We start from the raw sequence: 19,964 nt of genomic DNA, 5'->3' as shown, positions 1-19,964 counted from the left end.
ATTTATGGTGGTATATGTTAGAAGATCTTTAAATTATTGATTTAGCTTGAAATGTTGGTTCCAGACTTCAAATTGTTGACCTCCTCTTTTGACAATATGAATATCTTCTTCACCATGTTGCAGAATTCACTATATGCACACAATACCAAAAATGTAATATTATTTTTTAAAATTTTAACAAATATTTTATAAACAGAAAAGATAAAGAAGACTTACGGCCATGGATCATCTCCAACAACCATCATATCTCCTTCGTCGTCAGTGAAAACTATTTCCCATTGGTTGCGGGTTTGCAACTTTCCTTTGAGATCAAATAGCTTATCTAGTTCATGTATTAGCTGATCATATCCATTTAAAACACTAAGATCCAGAGCTCTTCCTATAGTTACACCTTGCATTTGAACCTATTCAATAACACCATATCAAAATTGTTTGAGTTGAGAATATAATGAACATGTTCATTTATAAAGAGTAAGAATATGGTGATCTTATGCTTACCTTAGTGCAACTTCTAATAGAACTAAACTGCTTGCTTCGAATCTCTGTAGGTGATGTTGATGTTTGGGTTAAACCAAGCTTTTTCTCTTGAGAGAGTTTTGAAGTATCCGATATTTGGTATGATTCATTTGGTTCCACAGGATATTTGATCTCTGAAGGAGTGGTCAGAGTAACTCCAAACAATCTACAACTACAACCTGCATTGATAGTTATATTTTCTTTTATTGGTGTAATCATTTGATCATTATTGTAATATCTGTCAGGCATTGATGGGACAGAATAGCTCATTATCCCATTAGAAGGCTTCTTAGCATCTTCAACTGCATCACGATTACTGAGTTGAGGAATACTCATGGGAGAGGTCATGCTTGGCTGTCCTATATCCTGGCCTTCGATCAATATAGGAGGTAAGCAATGTGATGATGATGAACCTATGTATGTAATATGTATAGTGAGAAAGTATTCAAAAGAAATATTTTATTCATTAAATAGAAGATTATAAGAATGTCTATGTTTCTTTTACCGATTTCGTTAACATGTCGAGAACGCTTGTTCTTCAGCAAAGATGATTGGATAACATTTGAAGAAGGCGTTAAATGTTTGATTTCCCATGGGGAAACTCTGTTTGGTCTTGGAAAGGATACAAATTCATCCCATCGTACCTGCAAAATTAGAGTTAATTAGTGATATTTTATTTATTGCACTCAAAAACGTAATTCAAAGTAATGTTATAAAGTGTGAAAGAAAATTAACTTGTAAACTTCGCCATTCAGAATCCTTCCAATGAGGGGAGAAATTATTAACTCCAATAATTGTCCCAAAATATCTTAGTTAATAAATGAAAATGTGTTATGATAGAGAATAGATAAGAAAAGAAAAAGAAAACAAGTTATCATATGGTATTACCTTCTTTCAGAGAAATCCTCACCCTCAAACTGCATTGTAAAACGTGAACCGACATTGAACTTCTTGTTCATAGCATCTAAAAAATTGTCGTGATTGACAATAAATTGACTTGACCTGATACATATCAAAAACCAAAATATAAACATTAATGTTAAAGAAGCTAATATCATAATTTTTAATAGATTCATAAATGTTAGTTCAAGTGGTTCTTTAAATTACCTTGGCTTGTAAACTATAGAGAACATACATTTGCTATGAAAAGCATGAACTGCAGAAACAATTACTCCATGTCTCATACTTTCTGTTGATACTAGTGATGAAGGTGTGTTTCCTTGTTGATGTCCTGCTCGTCTGATACCAACTCGTAACTCTCCATTTTCTCCCCTGAAACCACAAGTGAATAGTTTAAAGCCAATTATCTTGACCCAAAACAGATTTTTTTAAAAAGACAAATTTATTTACCTAACAAATACCAAAACGTCACCAGCAACTAATTTTTTCGTTGTTACGAATGCACTCCACCCTGTAGTTATGAGATGTCTACGTGGTGTCCCTGCATGCAACAAGAATATTGCTATTATTTCTTAATCACAATTTTCATATATTTTTGAAAATAAAAGGATTTCTTACCTCTAAAACTGTGCTTGAACCTCCATTCATTACCATGGAGATCCTTAGTAAGAAACTCTTGTGTCGGTACAGGTAGACTCATATCCTACGTCATTATTTAGTACATAAATTTCAAGTGAAACCTTAAATTTTGAATTTAATTAATAGAGAAACTAAACAAAAATACCAGCGGAGGGAGACATTCAGTTGCATCTCTTTTAGGAACGGATAAGCCCCCATGGGTGCTTGTATCTGATGCCGATAAAATTTTCTTAAAAAAGTTTATTTTTGGCCTATCATTGCTCTCATTCTGAGTAGGGATTATAACTTGCTAAATATTAACAAAATTAGAAAATCAGTGAGAGATAACTCGAGGAACATTACAATTAACTAAAAGTAAAGCTTTGACATTTTTTCACTCACTGTTGTATTTGGCATCAACGTGATCTCAGCATAAACTTGATCAGTATTTTTTTCCACCTAAAAATCAAACATTAACCAATTAAAAATAACTTCTTTTAATAGTGAAATTAAAATATACGAAAATAAGACAAAGTTGCTCATGTGTATTTACTATAATATACCTTACGATGAATAGCCATAACATGACACTGAAGTTTGGAAGGAATATCAAAATTTGGTTGGATTTGATTCAACTCTTCTCTTGTAGATGCTTCAACCTTTAAAAGGCATCAAAATGTTGAAAGACTAAATAAAGGAGAAAAAAACAGAGAGTATAGATAGAAACGGAGAGGACTTACAAACTCTATGTGGCCTTGAGGAAAATAATAAACTTTATCTCCAAGTTTTGGAAGATCACACAAAGGTCCAGCACACAGATTCCATAATTGTTCATATAAATAGCTTTTGGTTTCATCAACTACTAAACAAAAACCAAAATATTATTAATTAAAATTAAAATTCAAGAAACAAACTAATTTCTTTTTTTACCTATGCCTGATAATTCAGGTTGTGCATTCACAACGTTTCCACTTTCCATCAGTTCTTATGCAAAGATCAATATACCAAAATATGTTCTTTCAACAGTACCAATACCACTTTTTTTTTTTTGCTCCACTTCCCTCTCTGCCATGAGAAAACAAAATCACACATAAAGCAAACCAAATTTTGATAAAAGAAAATCTATTTTCAACTCAATTTAATTAATTTACTTAGGAACTATATCTTTAATTTTATGAACCAAAAATAATAATTTTTGACTAAATTTTAAATTTTTCCAACAAAACAAATTTACTTGACAAATATTTTCTATGTAGATAAACAAAACACATATCAATACCAAAAGCAAATTCATATCAAGAAACGAGTTTGAGTATTTAAACCTTTTTTCACATTCAAAAGTTGTTTATTCAAAGCTATATGCTAGAAACATAGCTTTGGATTTTATGAAATTTTAGACAACAAAGAACAACAAACTAATCGTTTATAGAATTAGCAGAGTACCTATATCTAATGAAATGGAGAGAAATTCTTGATATTTCTGAAAGCTAAAATAAATGAATACTACTTTTCTTCCTTAAAGGATCTTTATTGATTTTATTTTATTTTGTGATGAATTCTATAAACTAGATTGGACAAGTTTATAGGAAAACAATGCTGAAGTTGTTCATTGAAGATTTCTTTATATTTGAACATTTTGAATAAAAATTAAATCACATTACTAAAAATGATATACTAGAATAAGGGTAATTTAGTGATATATCATTATTTTGACTACAAAAAAAGGTAGTTTAGTGATATTTATTGTTAATTTGACTAAGTGATACATCCCTATTATATTGACTATGAATTTAATGAAGTTACTAATATTCTTAGATGTTGATTTGATTAGGTTACCAAAAATAAAATCTGCATTATAATTGTAAAACTTAAACAATATGGTAAGAAAATTGATAATTGCAGACAAAACATTGTTTTTTTCATATTTGATTATGATTCATGAATGAGACTTCTCTAGTTTCCTAATCAGTTCCTATGAGCTTTATATCTCACGGTATATAGTGATTGTCAATAGGCCCCTACAAATTTAGTTCGCCTAGGATCTAAAACATGTGGAGACGTGCTTGAACCAACGGTAGTGGTTTGGCCTCACGACAGGTTTGGATTATGCTACAATTGGTTTCATCAATCAAAGCCGTGGAGAGCGATCTCGCTTCTTAACATAAATTTTATGCTCATTTTTTTGGTAGCTTTTATTTATCCTTACAAAATTAAAATAATTACTGTTCATATTCCCATCATTTCATGACTTTAGTTTTCATTGTATGTTCTGATAGGAAAATAAATATGGAATCAATCCTCCGCATGGACCTCCAGCAATTGAGGAAAGAGCCAATGTCATGGACTTATGGGCAAATGTCATTGGCAGTGTTGGGTTGATCTTTTATATAGGATACAACTCTCATCGATTAAGCGTATTCGCTAGCTCGCCTAGTTAGGTAGTTTTTACTTTCGTGTTTTGTTTTTTCGTAATCATAAGCATTATAAATTGTTTAAAGTTGCACCAACAATAAATTTTTTGCCAAGTGGTTAGATTCTTTTTCATATTCTATGACTATCTTCTTAATCTTTTCGTTGTGTTAATGTAGAAAAATAAAACTAATGATTTTTCTCTTTTTCGTTCAAAAAATATATCTCTTTTTTGTTTATTTTTGAATCTGAAAAACTATTCAACAAAATTTCTTTTTATACATAAAGGAAAAAATGAACCCCATTGCCTGTTTTGAAGGCGCCCGACATGAGTTCCATTGTGAAGCCGAAAAAATATTTGGTGTTGATGATGAAAGAGGTAGCTCATGTATTGAGATAGAATTTGATCGATATATGCTTATCATACTTTTTTTTTGGTATCAATGTGAAGATTTTATAACATTTTTGAATTTTTGACAGAAGTTACAAGGAATATAAGTAGCATAAAACCAAAAATCTACAGAAATAACAGACAAAAACAACAACAATGGAGGAAAACGATCATCCAAGACGGAAGCAAGAAAGGAAAAACCGATTCTAAAGTGCCAAATTTTGAAATTTGTGTGGTTTCCACAACTCCAAGTTGCCAAGGAGTTGGAGTCTCATCCTAGTTGCCACGGGCAAAATATTTGTTTAATAGGAAAAATGTAAATTTTAGCGTTTGGAGATTAGATAAGCCAAACACTCTAGTGTTGGTTGGTTTGTCTTGCAAAAATTATATGGGTAGAGTTCAAACAACATGAATTATTCGCGGTCTGATTTAACATTTAAATATCTAAATGTTGGTGTTTTACTCAGCACCATTAAAAGGCTAAGTAATATCATTTACGGAAAAGTTGAAAACGGCTAAATTTTATAAAGTTTAGGTTGAAAATTTGAAATTTTAGTTAGTTTAGGTTAATAATTGTATATATGAAAAAGTGTTTTGAAAATAGTTTGGCTATTTTCCAATTCAAACGACATAACTGTTATATGTTACTGGACCGAAAAGCATAATCCCAAAACTACCCACTTAAGGCCCATTATAAGAAGAAGGCTCGATTCAAGTATGTTGGAAATAATAAACAACTATGGATACATTAGTAGTAGTAGTCTTGTAGAACAGACGCCGAGGTTGAAGACGATGATAACAGTAGGATTTTCTCAACCAAATTCTCTCCTTTCCTTCACAACTAAATCTATCGACAAGCCACAAGCTTCACGAACCAAATGGGTCTCTTCTTCATTTTCTTCTCTTTCTTCTCCTCCTTCCTCGTCATCTTCCGCTGAGACATTTCATCGAACAGGTTATGGGCAAGTTCTCCAGAAAGATTTTCTCAGTAGCATCAATGAAGAAAGTAGGAAGAAAAAGAAAAGGGTCTTCTTCTTAGACGTTAGTCCACTTTGCTACGAAGGAAACAAACCCAGTTCGCAAGCTTTTGGTCACTGGATTTCACTCTTCTTCTCTCAAGTCAGCCTCACTGATCCTGTCATTGCTGTAAAAAAACATCTCTTCTTTTCTTTGATTCTGCCACAATTTTATGTCTCTCTTCTCCGATTGATGAAAGATGTTCTTTTTTTAGGTTATTGATGGAGAAGAAGGTAACCAGCAACGCCGAGAACTGTTGCCTTCATATAAAGCTCATAGGAAATCACCAAATCCTGGGAAATACTCCAAGAGGCCACATCAGTTCGTCGATGAAGTTCTTAGAAATTGCAATGTGCCAGTGGGTAAAACTAAACTAGCTCAATTTCTGTCACTTGGATATAGTTGATTAGGAGAGAGGATCATAGTTATTTGAATTAGCCATAGAAGTAGATGAAAATGATCTGACTAAGGATCTTGTTGTTGTGAGCTAGGTTGTTAGAATGGAAGGGCATGAAGCAGACGATGTGGTGGCTACGCTGATGGAACAAGCCGTGCAAAAAGGATATCGTGTGGTTATTGCATCACCGGACAAAGACTTTAAGCAGTTGATTTCAGAAAATGTTCAGATTGTCATTCCATTGGCAGATCTCAATAGATGGTCCTTTTATACCTTGAAACACTACCATGATCAGTATAATTGTGATCCACAGTCCGATTTGAGCTTTCGTAAGTGCCTAATCCGAGTTATCTCTGTAGACATACATGCCTGTGCAATTTTGCGTTGTTATGTGTCAAAAACCAACTCGAACTGAGTGTTTGGCCAGATATATAAATACATGTCTGGTTTTTGCCAGAGAAGTATTCTGCATGTTTTCTTATTAAGCAGGACTATGAATTTGGTGACAGGATGTATAATGGGTGATGAAGTTGATGGAGTTCCGGGGATTCAGCACGTGGTCCCAGCGTTTGGAAGGAAAACAGCGATGAAACTTGTGAGAAAACATGGTTCTTTGGAGAGTTTACTCAGTGCTGCAGCTGTAAGAACCGTGGGGAGACCATATGCTCAAGAGGCCCTTACGAAATACGCAGATTACTTGAGAAGAAACTATCAAGTTCTTGCCTTGAAAAGGTTCTATCTTTTCTCACTTTAAACACCTTCATATTTTGATGATTATGCATTCATTACTTGTAAGTTATTCTTGCTAATTCTGTAAGCATTCTTTTATGATAGGGATGTGAGGGTACAGATTCAAGAGGAATGGCTTGTTGAGAGAGATACAAGCAATGATTCACAAGTACTGTCAAGCTTCTTCTCAACCTTGCGTAGATGATACTGAGAAGCTCTCAAGCACACCATCGCAATTTAGCTGATAGCAAGTTTCTGTAACCTTGAAACTAACTGTCGACGTTGTAGCTCATATCAAATTTTGTTATATACTTTCATAGATATGAATTTACATCCAATTTGTTGTATCATGAGAGCTGATCAGTTCTTTTCCTAGATTGACGCTATCACCGGAGATGGACATAGTTGGTCCAATGAAGATAAACAAAATAGCTAAGAAAAAATAAAGAATCTAAACTTTCTTATAACTAATTAATTAGCAACAGATTTTAAAAAGGAAATCCACTTTTTGCTTTCCTGATATTATTCTGGCGAAAACAAATTACAGACATAAAAGAGCTGCTAAAAAGGCTAAAAACTAGAACATCTTACATAACTTAATAATACTCTTTTAACATATATAGTAATGCCTTAGAGACTAGTATCTAAAACAGACTCCCCAACACTCCTGGGCGAGAAACCACAGGCATTTGCAATAAGCATTTGAAATGAACTCTCTGAATCATCAAACATCAGTCGCGGGAACTCATGGAACCCTCCAAAATTACATGTATCAAAGTTCATCGGCGAGAAAGACTCCTCAAAACTCATCTTCCCATCCGTCATTCCAGGCTGTGCGGTTTCTTGGTTGGCATTAGGTGCAGAACCGAGATTGAAGCCAACCATTCCTTGGTTGTTGTTCCCGCCTTCAGAGCTCTCTCTCTGAGCAGATGTACCGGCTGAAGGCTTTGTCTCTTCAAGGGGGATCGCAGGCGTGTGTCCCTGGAACAGAGCTATGTGACCAAACAGCTTGTCTTTCCTTGAAAATGTTGTACCACAGGAACAGAGCCACTTGTTTTTCCCGCAATGCTTCTCGTGAGTTTTCAGGTCTGCTATGACAGAGAACTTCTTGGTATGGCACCGGCTGCAAGTGAAGCTTTTATCGCAGTGGGTGCGTTTATAGTGGTTCTTCACGCATAGGATCGTTTTCAAAGGCTGGAACTTTTTGTGCTCCTTGTTACGTTTGCAACCCAGGAATGGGCAAGAGTACCTCTTGATCAGCAACGGCTCAGACCCGGGTACAGATTCTTTGTTCGGTTTGGCAAGAGCAGCTGCAGTTTTGTACTCATCTCCATGCCCTCTCATATGCATCCTCAGATTCGCGTCTCTCTTGAAACCTTTGCCACATATCGTACAGAAGTGGGTATGCGGTGCGAGAATCTCCTCTTTCTCAAGTTGCAATATCTCGTATGAACCAGGAGGAAGGTTCTCCCCTTCCTCGGCATCATCTTCGTCTTTCATTTCATGTTCCTCCACAACATGGCTATCTCTCTCATCAACAAGAACGACCGGCTTAGGCAAATCGAACTCTTGGGCACCAGAAGAGTTGTTGTTGTTGTTGTTGTTGTTGTTGTTGTTTAGGCTCTGTGAAGCAACGTTATTAGCCTCCCTTGCATAAGGGAACATGGCTGAACCGGGCTGCCCAGTGTATGGACCCGGAGGTGTTGACATATTATGCTTAACAGATGGAAGAAGACTACCTGCAGTTGAAATCAGCTGTATGATTATGGAAGTAAGATCCGTAGTTATAAGCTGCTGCTGCGCCAGCTCGTCTTGACGACCTCCTTGTTGAAGCTGCTGCCCACCACCTCGTCCAACAAGCAGATGAACAAGATCCTGCAACTGGTGAATCTTCTCCTCCATGAAAGATAGATTACTAAGCATCGTCCTCGGATCCCAAGCTTGAGCCCTCACACCTTGAAGGAAATCAACGTTAGCTTGCCCTGAAGCTTTCATGTCGTCGAAAACTTGCAAAGCAGCAGGCTCCACACCACCCATCTCATAATCCAAGATCGAAACATCTTCCCACTTCTGCTGCGTCGTGAAACCCGAGAAAGCCTGGTCCGATGAACAAGGCTCCCGCAGTTTAGAAGAAGAGCTTCCCCAATTGGTCTGGTTGCACAAATCGTCTTCAGTTTCCATTTTGATTTCAATAAAGAAAACAATAAAACCTACAAACCATACAGAATCAAAATCAATAAACAAAGTACAAATCTTTACCAGAACCCAGCTCAAAGTTCATCATACACAATTCAAGTAACCAACCCATTTCTCAAAATCAACACTTTTTATCACACAACTCTTAAAGATCCAAAAACCCAAAATTCCTCAATTAGNAAAAAAAAAAAAAAAAAAAAAAAACATAAATCACAACTCGCCGACAACAAAATTAAAAACCCTAAAATCAATAAATTCACTTCCTCACGATAAAAGCAAAGTTTCACAACCAAATCGGTTCAAAGAAATTGAAAAAGAAAACTTACAGAATTCAAAATTCACTTGAAAGAGAAAGAGAGAGAGATTAAAAAAAATCAAAATCACCACAACAAGTAAAGGTTAAGATAGAACTTGGAGAGCTCCAATGGCCGCTTTAAAAGAAGAGAGATTAGATAAAGAAAGTGATGATGATGATAGAGAGAGAGAGAGAGAGAGAGAGAGAGGAAGAAGCAGCGCCAGAGCGGGGCTCATGTTACACTCTCTACCTGGGTGCTCTCCACTTTCTGATCTACCCAATGTAAAAAAGTCAACACATTCATCTCAGCCGTTCATTTCATATATCTCTCAGATCGGACGGTTTATGTTCGTTTTATCGCATCAAACACCGTAACAATTACATTACAGCCGTTGATTTATGAGACGATCAAGTAAAGTCAACAGATCATCTCAGCCGTTCAGTTTATATGTATGTATCGGCATCAATTAGATCCAACGGTGTGTAATTGTTTTATTATAGCATCAATCATGGTAACGATGTATCACAGCCGTCAGTTTATTAATATATTTCTCTTTCTCTTTTGTGTCTATTCCATGCGGCTTCATTTTGCAATATTTGACTTGGCTACTTCCATAATTGAAAATTGAGCAATATATTTTTTTTGCTTTTATTTCCCAACTAGACATTTAAGAAGAATTTAGAACAACATTGGATTATCCAAATTGGTGGAAAAGAGTTTTTAAGAGTTAAATGTTGTCATGTATGATGACTAAACAATTTGTTTGATAAGCAATAGGAGGACTAAATTGAAGAAACGAGAGATTATAAGCAATTGAAGAAACAAGCGGCTCTGGCCTTACCACTAACCACAAGGAGGCCCAAGGTAAAATCTATATTTCGGATAGTGTATCCGGGGCGGACCCAGACTCTTCTGATGTCTCATCGAGTGAGTTTGGGAGCTCTGATCAATCAGACTGTCATGAGGATTACGATGATTTTGAGTTCACAAAGGTGATGTCACAACGGCAGCGCAAGCGTGAACGAGGCATTAGCCTCAACCACTAGTATTCCATATTAATGTGTGTAGATATTTTTTGTTGGAATGTCCGAGGCTTTAATAAGCTATCCCATCGTACCGGATTTAAAAAATGGCTTTGTAGTAATAAGCCACTTTTTGGTAGTCTCATTGAGACTCACGTGCAGCAGCATAAGTGTGATAAGCTCATCACAAGTGTTTTGCCTGGCTGGCTGTACGAAGGCAACTATGCCTTTTCGGACCTAGGAAAGATTTGGGTTCTTTGGCACCCCAGTGTCAAGGTCCTTGTTATTTCAAAATCTCTCCAAATGATTACTTGTGAGGTGCAGCTTCCTTCCGCGGATAACACCTTTGTAGTCTCTTTTGTCTATGCCTCAAACGACGAGGCTCAGCGGTTACACCTTTGGAGCGAGATCCTCAGCTTATCTACAAATCAAACGTTGCAAGGTAAACCATGGGCTGTTATGGGCGACTTCAACCAGACTCTCAACCCATCCGACCACTCAAAATCAGACGGGTACTCGATTGACAGAGCAACCAAGGTTTTCCAGGAGTGTATCCACAATGCTGTTCTGCATGATCTTACCTTTAGAGGTTGCACATATACTTGGTGGAATAGGAGAAAAGCGGATCCTATAGCTAAAAAGCTTGACAGGGCGTTGGTAAATGATCAGTGGGCATTTTCTTTCCCTTTGTCCTTTTGTATCTTTGGAGAACCTGACTTCTCGGACCATGCTTGTGCTCACATAAACCTCTCGCTACCACGGCAGAGTCAAAAGAAATCTTTCAAGCTGTTCAATTTCCTCCTACATGATCAGAGTTTCATCCACCTCATCTCCCAAAGTTGGTTCTCTTTTAACTTTGTTGGCACCGATATGTTTCGAGTCTCAAAGAAACTGGGAGGTCTCAAGAAGATCATCAGAGATTTCAGTAGGACAAACTACTCAGGTATTGAAAAAAGAGTTTCCGAGGCCCATGAAGTTGTGATCAAAAGTCAAGAACGGATGCTCTCCTCCCCAACTCCGCAAAACGCCGAGGCTTTACTAGATGACGAGAGGAAATGGCTTACGCTGGTCAAAGCAAAGCAAAGATTTTTCATGCAAAGATCAAGCATTACCTGGTTAACTCACGGCGACTGCAACTCTAGTTACTTCCACAAGATGGCAAATTCCAGGCGTGCTTCAAACCATATTCACTATCTTGAAAATGCAGCTGGGGAGAAGGTGAATTCCTTCAAAGGGATCCAAGACATTTGTGTCGACTACTTCTCCGACCTCTTGGGAAGTGAGATCTCTCCCTCTCTGTCAACTCAAGAGGATATCACAACTCTCCTCAACTTCAGTTGCACCTCGGAGCAGCAGAATCAGTTGACAAAGGACTTCTCCTCAGAGGACATTAAAGAGGCTTTCTTTAGTCTTCCAAGGAATAAATCAAGCGGTCCAGATGGATATCCGGCAGAATTCTTCATAAAATGTTGGCCCATTGTTGGAGGCGAAGTGATATCAGCAGTAAAGGAGTTTTTCAGAACTGGCAGGATCTTAAAGCAGTGGAATGCAACGACACTTGTCTTGATTCCCAAGATTACAAACCCAACCAAACCTACAGAGTTCCGGCCAATCTCGTGTCTGAATACCTTATATAAGGTAATCTCAAAGCTTCTAGCAAATCGACTCAAAACCATTCTGCCTGACATCATTTCTCCATCACAAACTGCCTTCATCAAAGGGAGAAACCTGTCAGAAAATGTGTTGCTTGCCACTGAGATTGTCCATGGCTACAACAAAAGGAACATAGAACCTAGTGGTATGCTTAAAGTAGACCTGCGTAAAGCTTTTGACTCCTTAAGATGGGATTTTGTTCTATCCACCCTAAGAGGAATTCACCTTCCAGAGGTCTTTGTGAAATGGATAGAGGAATGTATTACTACCCCAACCTTCTCAATCGTTATCAATGGTGTCTCTGGGGGTTTTTTCAAAAGCAAGAGGGGTCTTCAACAAGGAGATCCTCTCTCACCTTATCTGTTTGTCCTTGCAATGGAAGTCTTCTCAAAGCTGCTTCTCTCAAGGTATTCCTCAGGCTACATCTTCTATCATCCTAAAACATCAGACTTGGAACTCTCTCATTTGATGTTTGTGGATGATGTGATGATATTTTTTGATGGTGGAAGCTCATCTCTTCAAGGGATAAATGAAACTTTGGATGACTTTGCGGGTTGGTCTGGACTAACTATGAATAGAGACAAAACAGAACTTTTCCTAGCAGGTGTTGATGAGGTGGAGCATACAGCAATTGCTCACTTCGGTTTTCCTGAGGCTAATCTACCCATAAGATACTTGGGGCTTCCACTCATGTCAAGGAAGTTAAAGGTGGCTGAGTACGCTCCCTTAGTGCAGAAAATCAAGAATAAATTCGTTCACTGGGCAGTGAAGTCACTATCTTTTGTAGGGAGGCTGCAGCTGATAGCCTCAGTAATCACAGGTATTGTAGTCTTCTGGATCTCAACATTCAGACTGCCGAGAGGTTGCATCAAAGAAATAGAATCTCTATGCTCTCATTTCTTATGGTCTGGGGGTATTGAAAACCATCACAAAGCAAAAGTGGCCTGGCGGAAGGTATGTTTACCAAAGGAGGAGGGGGGAATCGGACTTAGGCGTTTCACAGACTGGAATGTTTCCCTAGGTCTAAAACTTGTTTGGAATCTTTTCACCAAAAAGAATTCCCTTTGGGCTTCATGGCACAGATTTCATCACTTCCCGGGTCGCCTAACTAGTTCTATTTCGACATTCTGGTTTTTAAAAGAAAAGGCTCAGGATTCTTGGAACTGGAAATGCTTACTCCGCTTGAGACCTATTGCTCAGAGTTTCATGCGAGTGTCTTTAGGCAATGGGAGCACCGCCAGTTTATGGAACGACTCCTGGTCACCGTTTGGACCTCTGATCATTTTCCTAGGTGATGCAGGCCCTAGCAATCTCAGAGTTCCTCTATCAGCTTCGGTGGCAGAGGCCACGCGAGGAGACTCCTGGATTCTACCCTCTCCTCGCTCTCATCAAGCAACCGATCTCCACATATACCTCACCACTATCCAGCTGCCGCTACCTACTCAGATTGAAGATTGTTATGAGTGGTATGTCAACAATACAAGTAGTTCTGGATTTTCCTCATCTAGTACGTGGGAAACGCTGAGACACAGAGAGGCTGTTCAGCCGTGGGCAAGTCTTGTCTGGTTCAAAGGAGCTACTCCTCGAAATGCGTTCCATATGTGGATAGCCCATCTTAACAGATTACCCACTCGTTCCAGACTCCAATCTTGGGGAATGCAGGTCTCCACCGACTGCTGCTTATGCGCTTCAAATGTCGAGACTAGAGACCACTTACTTTTATCTTGCAGCTACAGCATGGAAATTTGGAGAATGATCCATCGAAGACTTTCGCTGCCTCCACCACTTTTCAGGAATTGGGAAAGCTTGCTGGGCTGGATCAGATTGAGCACAGCCTCCTCCCCATCTACACTGAGGAAGATCGTCGCTCAAGCCACAATTTATGCACTCTGGAAACAGAGAAACAACATTCTGCACAATCTCCAAGCCGTTCCACCATATGTTATCTTCAAGGAAATAGATCGGGAGATCATCAATACAACTATCGCGAGGAGACACCGCAAGAATTTTAAGAAGCTCTTCTATTTTTGGGTTAGATGAGTCTATCTTTTGAAATGTTTCAAAATTTGCTTCCTTGTTTTTTATTTTATTTTTTGCCAAGGAACCAAATTAGTGGGATCTCAATTTTCATGTAAAAACAAACTCTGGTTTCTTTTTAATGATATTTACACACTTAGCAAAAAAAAAAAGAAATATAAATTGCTAAATTTTGTTTTGAAATTTAATTTTAACAAAATTAATTTATATTCGAAATACAAAAATTTTGTCAACTAAATTGGTGGAGTTGCATATCCTGAGAAACAAGTCCTAGTTATACAACCTAATCTTAGTTCTATATAATTCACACAGTTCTATATAACAATTAATTTTAAGAGAAATAATATTTGATAATATGATTCATAGAGAAACAAAATATTCCATCTTTGATATTTCTGGTTCTCAAGAATACTATTTTGTTATATATTTATGCAAATTTATTTTTATTTAAAATGAATTTTTATTTTTTTCAAAATTTATTAACGTAAAATATAGAACTATAAGTTTTTAACTTGTTTTAATTTCATCACTAATGACGTCAAAGAAGTAAATAAATAGAAATTACTTTTCTTTCTGTTTCATAAAGGGATCATTTTAAAACAATACACAAAAATAAAAAAAATTATTTAAATTTATATTTTACTTTTTACAAATATACTAAAAATATATTTGTAATTAATAAGATTAAATAATAGAGATAAAAACGAAATTTAATCTTATAAACTATATTAAAAACATAAATGATATTCTTTTCGTAATAAAAAAAATGTCAAAGTGACATTTTTATAAAACAGAGAGAATATTATTATACGTCTTATTTTCATATACATTGTGTTTACAAAAGAAATTAAAAAAAAAACTTCATACATATTTTCTTTAATATAACAAACATAAAGCAAGCAAACCCTAAGTTTTCCTCCAACAGAAACTATGATACTATATTACTATATGAAAAATCTGGATAGGTATCGAAAATAACTAAGACTGAATATCTTGAATAAAAGCTACTTTCAAACAAAACTAAATAAATATGAGAATAAAGTTACTTAAATTTTGAGAAACCTCTAAGTTCAATTTACATCTGCCAAGTGGTGTCACCTGCCACGAAGGTTCCGCTCGTGCATGCACTCGCTGGAAATCTGGAATGCCAAAATTGAATACTCTTAAAAGAGTTGAGAAAATAAAATACTAGTAAAAATTAATGAGCTAATCGTTGATTGGGAAACACAAGATTCCCACATCCTCCTAATGAGCTAGTTAAGATTGTCACCATTTATAGCAACAACATTCACCATTTTCAAAAGAACAATACTTGGGTTCACCCTTAGGGATAAACCTCTCCATTCACCCCCTTATAAAATAAGGAAATAAAATTTGTATACATTATTATAAAATTAAAAAATTAAACCGCTTTTTAATAAACCCAAACCGATATATATGAAATCTAAACCCTAACCATCTCATTTGTGAACCCAAACCGACATATAATTTCGTTCTACTTGTAAAATCTAAACCCTAACCATCTCATTTGTGAACCCAAACCGACATATAATTTCGTTCTAATTGTAAAATCTAAACCCTAACCACCTCATTTGTAAACCCAAACCGACATATAATTTCGTTTTAATTGTAAAATCTAAACCCTAACCACTTCATTTGTAAACCCAAACCGACATATAATTTTACTCTAGTTTAAAAATCTAAACCAAGCTAAATATTTAACTTTCCTTAATTAAAAGTATACAGAATTTGTTTCCTTAATTTGGGTTGCTTTTTAATTTAATTTTTATTTATTTTTTAAATGAAATATTAGATGGAAGATTTTGATTGATTGAGAGAAGAAGGGGTGAATGGAGAGTTTCACCCCTAGAAGTGAACCTAAGTATTTTTCTTCTCAAAACCTATATAGGTGTCGTTCCCATTTCTCGATTACAACCCCAAACTTCATACGTTAGTTAACTAGTGCTCTTTTAATTCATTTTTATTTACAAGAAAAAGGAATTCTAATCAAAGAGTTACCAAATAGACAAACAAAAGAAGAAAAGCTAAACACAGAATTTTCAGACCATAAACGTCTAGCTTAGTAGTTTGTAGTATTAGTTATGTTCATGTGTCTTTATCGATAGGAGAACTAGGAAAATTTTATTTTAAGAATAACCTAAAACGTAAAAAAAAAAAAAAAAATTAAAAGTGAATCCAAATAAAAACGAATTAGCATGGATCCATTTGAAAATCAAAGAGGTAGTATTTGTAGGAGTGTACAAATCCAATTAGGATTTTGAGAAATAAGAGAAGGACAAAAAGGAGTAATTGTTTGGACAAAGTGGGCAAATATGATTGCACCAACAAAAGTGGTGGGAACCTCTCTAACTGTAGTGACTAGTGTCTATGACTCCTGATTACATCAATTCCTTTTTTTTAGGCAAAAGTAGAATCAACCATTTATATATTAATCTAAACAACCTTAATTTCAAAAAAAAAAAAAAAATTAGTGTACCACTTCCAATTCTTATTTCTTTGTTTACTTTATCACAATAATTAATAATCAAAATTTCATTTTATAGGCAACTAACAACATCTGTTCTTGTTTTGAAATATAAGCATGATCAACTTTTCCATAATTGCCACTTTAATTCTGATTACATATGAATGAAGTTTTTTTCTTTCTTTTTTTTTGCCGGCTATTGTTATTTATATATGTAGTCCACAACAATACTTCAAAACATTAAAATTTTAAGTTTATAAAGAACACTACTCTCCGGTTCAATTTCAAACATTTATATTTCTTTGCAAAGTTAAACTCACGTGTCGTCAATATATCGAGCATGGGTGGAACATGTGTAAGATGTTGCATAGTGCACAAGTCTAGCATTATATATAGATGATTATTTATATGTTTCGAAGAGTCATTTTGCAAACACTACAACAACAGTAACATGGTGATTATTCAGAGCACGTTCGCGAGTTGTGTGGTCTATATTTAAGCATTTTACCCAATATTCTAATTTCGTTGAAGTGACAATCCCTATCGTTGGAAAACATATGCAATTCCACAATTGAAGAAAATAATAATAATATTGAAATTATTAAAGTGTCATTTATTCTTGAAAACATTATTCCATGTTAACATGTGTAAGCGTCTAAGCGAGTTGATTTGATTTGATTTGGCTTTACTTGGAAAGAAGAAACCTGATGCGTGATGGATCGTAGATCAGTATGGCCATAGGTTCATAGTGATGATGGATAATAATGATGGATGAAATGTGGCCGTAGTGATGGATTGGATGATAATGATGCATGATGGATGATGGATGATGAATGATGATCGATGATTATGAACATAGTGAGAGGTATAGTGCAAAATGAGCGTTAAACCTTTAGAAGCTGCACCACTCTCTACTCTGCCTCCTCAATTGTACGTTTATTTCCTACAAGTTTTGTTGTTGTACCTCTTTCTGTGAACACGATGTCGTCTAGATGACTCCAAGCCCGCGCGTCCTCTTGCTACGCTCTCTGTCCACGTAAACCTCTTCGAGAACGGATTAACCTGAGACTCTCCTTGAACTCATGTGACGTCTCTCAAACATCACACCGTAGAATCCAAACCAAACCGTTGTTTGTTACACTACACAGAGTGTGCTTTAATTTGTTTTAAGACTGTTATCTATATACAGTATTATTTGACGTTATATATCTATTAATACAATCAAAAATCAAACATCAAAATCAACAAAAAAGACTTCAATCATTGAATAAGTTTTGATTGATTCACTGCCTAAACCCATCTTCAGTTTAGATTGAAATTACTTCTAATATTTTCGTTCATGGATTATTGAGTGGTAGTGACCAGAATTTTTTTTGATGAGGGTTACAAGTGTACGTGTATGCATGGACTATTATTAGTTACACGTAAAAATAATGAGCCATCAACAAATCTCCCAAGAAAAATATCAAAAATATTGCAACTCTACGGGTTCAATGTGTATAGCATGCTGTTCTACTTCGTTTTTGGGGTGCTGAAAATCCCATAACCTGAAGTCTGGCCATTAGATCTTCCAGGGGCCGTAGGTTGTTGGTTTGGAGTTTCATTTGGCAACCGGGTTTGTGGGCGTGGTGGAGCTCGGGGAGGGTTTGGTGGCTGAGGTTCAAACCGGCCGGCAGGTTGTTGATTTGGAGCTTGGTTTTGAAATCGTGGTGGAGGACCTTGCCGGTCTGGGTGGCGGTTTGGAGATGGCCCAGAGGGTTGCTGATTTGGAGCTTGGTCTGGGAACCGAGGCCGTTGTGGACTTGGAGGCTGGTTTTGAAACTGAGGATCAAACCGCCCTGTAGGTTGTTGGTTTGGAGCCTGGTTTGGGAATTGATGCCTTGGTGCATTTGGAGGCTGGTTTGGAGACTGAGGATTAAAACGCCCAGTAGGTAGTTGGTTTGGAGCTTGGTTCTGGAACTGAGGACGTTGTGGGTTTACATGCTGGTTTGGAGCCCGAGGTTCAAACCGGCTTGTATCTCCATCTCCTGAAAACTCACTACTTGGTTCTCTTTTTGCGTACGTCTTCTGGACATGAACAGGTTGGGGCTTCTCAACACTGATCCTAGGTTCAGAATTCTCTATATCTCCCTGATCATCAACACTGGACTCTCCGGCCTCCGGGCTATCAGTCTTTGGTGACTCTTTCACTCTTGCAGATTTCATGTCCAAATCCTTCATCTTTTTCACCCCTCCTTTCTTGGGTGGGCCAAACTTGGCGTGTCTGACTATCACAACTGCGCTTTTTCTATCCGCCTCTGGTCCAAATTCCACAAGTGCATCCCCAATCTGTACATATGTAATTATGATAAGGATAGATGTCATATACATGAACTCAAGAATTAAACCAAAACAAGGACGATAAAACTACGAAACAATTGCGAATAGAAGACGTCACAGAACATAAAGAAGTAGGGACTTACATAACAAGTGAAGCGAAATAGTAACTCAAGGAGTTTTTCTGGTTCAAGCTCCTTATGCTTGTCCTTGTCCGGCACTGCATTGCACTGTCACACAAAACAGAGAGAGATAAATAAAAAGTTGCTCACCAAGAATGTTTACTAAATTCACCTCAAATCAAGAAAAAAAAGGGGAGCATTGACGCGATATGTCAGGGACTTTGTTTACACCGCAGCATCACAGAGGTCAGAACAGCTATACTGTTTAACATAAATTTACATTTTCGCAATATAATCCCTTTTTCAGGAGTTTAACACGAAAGCCCATGAGAAACCAGTACAGAGGGGTCCAGTGACTAAGAAAATTACTACCTTCACACGATATCCACTTTCCATCAGCTTCAACGCTTGATCAGATTTAAACTTTAGGTCCTTCGCCTCCTAAAGAAAAAAAGAAAGTGAAACAAAAATGTCATTGTAGTATTTTCATTACCACACAGATAAGGAGGAGAAGAAATCTATAGGGTAGGCGCTTCTAGAGAGCCATACAATTTTTGGAGTAAATCGAATTTCCTTGACTTCAGGTCGAATAGCTTCAGCCCTCTAGAACAAGGTAAAACAATTAACTTAGGAAACAAATACAACTAGTATTTTGTACAAACAAGCAGGAGAAATTCAAAGCATGGATAGGCCATATCACTGACCTTGGCCTTAGCACGTTCTTTTCCTTCTTTAGCTTTTTTGTACTTCTCCAATGTGTATTTTACAATTTTACACACAGGTGGCTTAGCATCTCTTTGGACCTACACAGATTTAGAAATATGTAAAGAGATAGACCTACCTCATCAGAAATATCATTA

At 36.5% G+C, this 19,964-nt stretch overlaps 5 protein-coding genes across 8 annotated transcripts in view; 2 read left to right on the top strand and 3 right to left on the bottom strand.

Annotated features, from left to right (window-relative positions):
* Nucleotides 42–3,013, bottom strand: LOC104757783 (putative auxin response factor 14). Of its 2 annotated transcripts, none has more exons than XM_010480571.1 (14): nucleotides 2,965–3,013; nucleotides 2,775–2,893; nucleotides 2,598–2,693; nucleotides 2,437–2,493; nucleotides 2,201–2,344; nucleotides 2,035–2,119; nucleotides 1,867–1,957; nucleotides 1,624–1,788; nucleotides 1,405–1,518; nucleotides 1,252–1,324; nucleotides 1,022–1,160; nucleotides 499–929; nucleotides 217–404; nucleotides 42–129 (listed from the first exon to the last, which is right to left on the bottom strand). In XM_010480571.1, the coding sequence occupies exons 1-14, from the start codon at nucleotides 3,011–3,013 to the stop codon at nucleotides 42–44; spliced, it is 1,839 nt and encodes a 612-aa protein (XP_010478873.1). The 2 variants fall into 2 exon arrangements, with proteins under 2 accessions (XP_010478873.1, XP_019095192.1); XM_019239647.1 differs by having other exon boundaries at nucleotides 499–887.
* On the top strand, nucleotides 5,584–7,327 carry LOC104757782 (5'-3' exonuclease). Its single transcript, XM_010480570.2, has 5 exons — nucleotides 5,584–5,980; nucleotides 6,066–6,209; nucleotides 6,343–6,577; nucleotides 6,758–6,980; nucleotides 7,083–7,327. Exons 1-5 carry the CDS (start codon nucleotides 5,627–5,629, stop codon nucleotides 7,180–7,182), a joined length of 1,056 nt encoding a protein of 351 aa, XP_010478872.1. The 5' UTR covers nucleotides 5,584–5,626; the 3' UTR covers nucleotides 7,183–7,327.
* Nucleotides 7,464–9,711, bottom strand: LOC104757781 (protein SENSITIVE TO PROTON RHIZOTOXICITY 1-like). Of its 3 annotated transcripts, none has more exons than XM_010480569.2 (2): nucleotides 9,558–9,711; nucleotides 7,464–9,187 (listed from the first exon to the last, which is right to left on the bottom strand). In XM_010480569.2, the coding sequence occupies exon 2, from the start codon at nucleotides 9,156–9,158 to the stop codon at nucleotides 7,608–7,610; it is 1,551 nt and encodes a 516-aa protein (XP_010478871.1). In that variant the 5' UTR covers nucleotides 9,159–9,187; nucleotides 9,558–9,711; the 3' UTR covers nucleotides 7,464–7,607. The 3 variants fall into 3 exon arrangements, with proteins under 3 accessions (XP_010478871.1, XP_010478870.1, XP_019095193.1); XM_010480568.2 differs by having other exon boundaries at nucleotides 9,500–9,710; XM_019239648.1 differs by lacking the exon at nucleotides 9,558–9,711 and having other exon boundaries at nucleotides 7,464–8,600; nucleotides 8,717–8,833.
* On the top strand, nucleotides 13,744–14,184 carry LOC109129925. Its single transcript, XM_019238971.1, has one exon. It carries the CDS (start codon nucleotides 13,744–13,746, stop codon nucleotides 14,182–14,184), a length of 441 nt encoding a protein of 146 aa, XP_019094516.1.
* LOC104757780 overlaps nucleotides 17,985–19,964 on the bottom strand; it is a 3,591-nt gene continuing 1,611 nt past the window's right edge. The window contains exons 4-8 of the mRNA XM_010480567.1: nucleotides 19,809–19,907; nucleotides 19,654–19,707; nucleotides 19,477–19,545; nucleotides 19,129–19,212; nucleotides 17,985–18,994 (exon numbers count right to left, since the gene is read on the bottom strand). Coding sequence (XP_010478869.1) covers nucleotides 18,179–18,994; nucleotides 19,129–19,212; nucleotides 19,477–19,545; nucleotides 19,654–19,707; nucleotides 19,809–19,907 — 1,122 coding nt within the window. The 3' untranslated portion in view covers nucleotides 17,985–18,178. The remainder of the gene's footprint in view (nucleotides 18,995–19,128; nucleotides 19,213–19,476; nucleotides 19,546–19,653; nucleotides 19,708–19,808; nucleotides 19,908–19,964) is intronic.

The sequence above is a fragment of the Camelina sativa genome, chromosome 17 (genome assembly GCF_000633955.1).
Source record: "Camelina sativa cultivar DH55 chromosome 17, Cs, whole genome shotgun sequence".
NCBI lineage: Eukaryota > Viridiplantae > Streptophyta > Magnoliopsida > Brassicales > Brassicaceae > Camelina > Camelina sativa.
This window is presented reverse-complemented; position numbering and strand designations above follow the sequence as displayed.

Bases quoted from the DNA above. Each gene is read 5' to 3' on its own strand.
- LOC104757782 (XM_010480570.2), top strand. From the start codon at position 5,627: ATGATAACAGTAGGATTTTCTCAACCAAATTCTCTCCTTTCCTTCACA. The intron at 6,578-6,757 runs GTAAGTGCCTAA...ATTTGGTGACAG, and splicing joins ACAGTCCGATTTGAGCTTTC to GATGTATAATGGGTGATGAA. The intron at 6,981-7,082 runs GTTCTATCTTTT...CTTTTATGATAG, and splicing joins CAAGTTCTTGCCTTGAAAAG to GGATGTGAGGGTACAGATTC.
- LOC104757783 (XM_010480571.1), bottom strand. From the start codon at position 3,013: ATGGAAAGTGGAAACGTTGTGAATGCACAACCTGAATTATCAGGCATA. The intron at 2,494-2,597 runs GTATATTATAGT...TTTGATTTTTAG, and splicing joins TTATGGCTATTCATCGTAAG to GTGGAAAAAAATACTGATCA. The intron at 1,519-1,623 runs GTAATTTAAAGA...GATATGTATCAG, and splicing joins TCTATAGTTTACAAGCCAAG to GTCAAGTCAATTTATTGTCA.
- LOC104757781 (XM_010480569.2), bottom strand. From the start codon at position 9,158: ATGGAAACTGAAGACGATTTGTGCAACCAGACCAATTGGGGAAGCTCT.
- LOC109129925 (XM_019238971.1), top strand. From the start codon at position 13,744: ATGTGGATAGCCCATCTTAACAGATTACCCACTCGTTCCAGACTCCAA.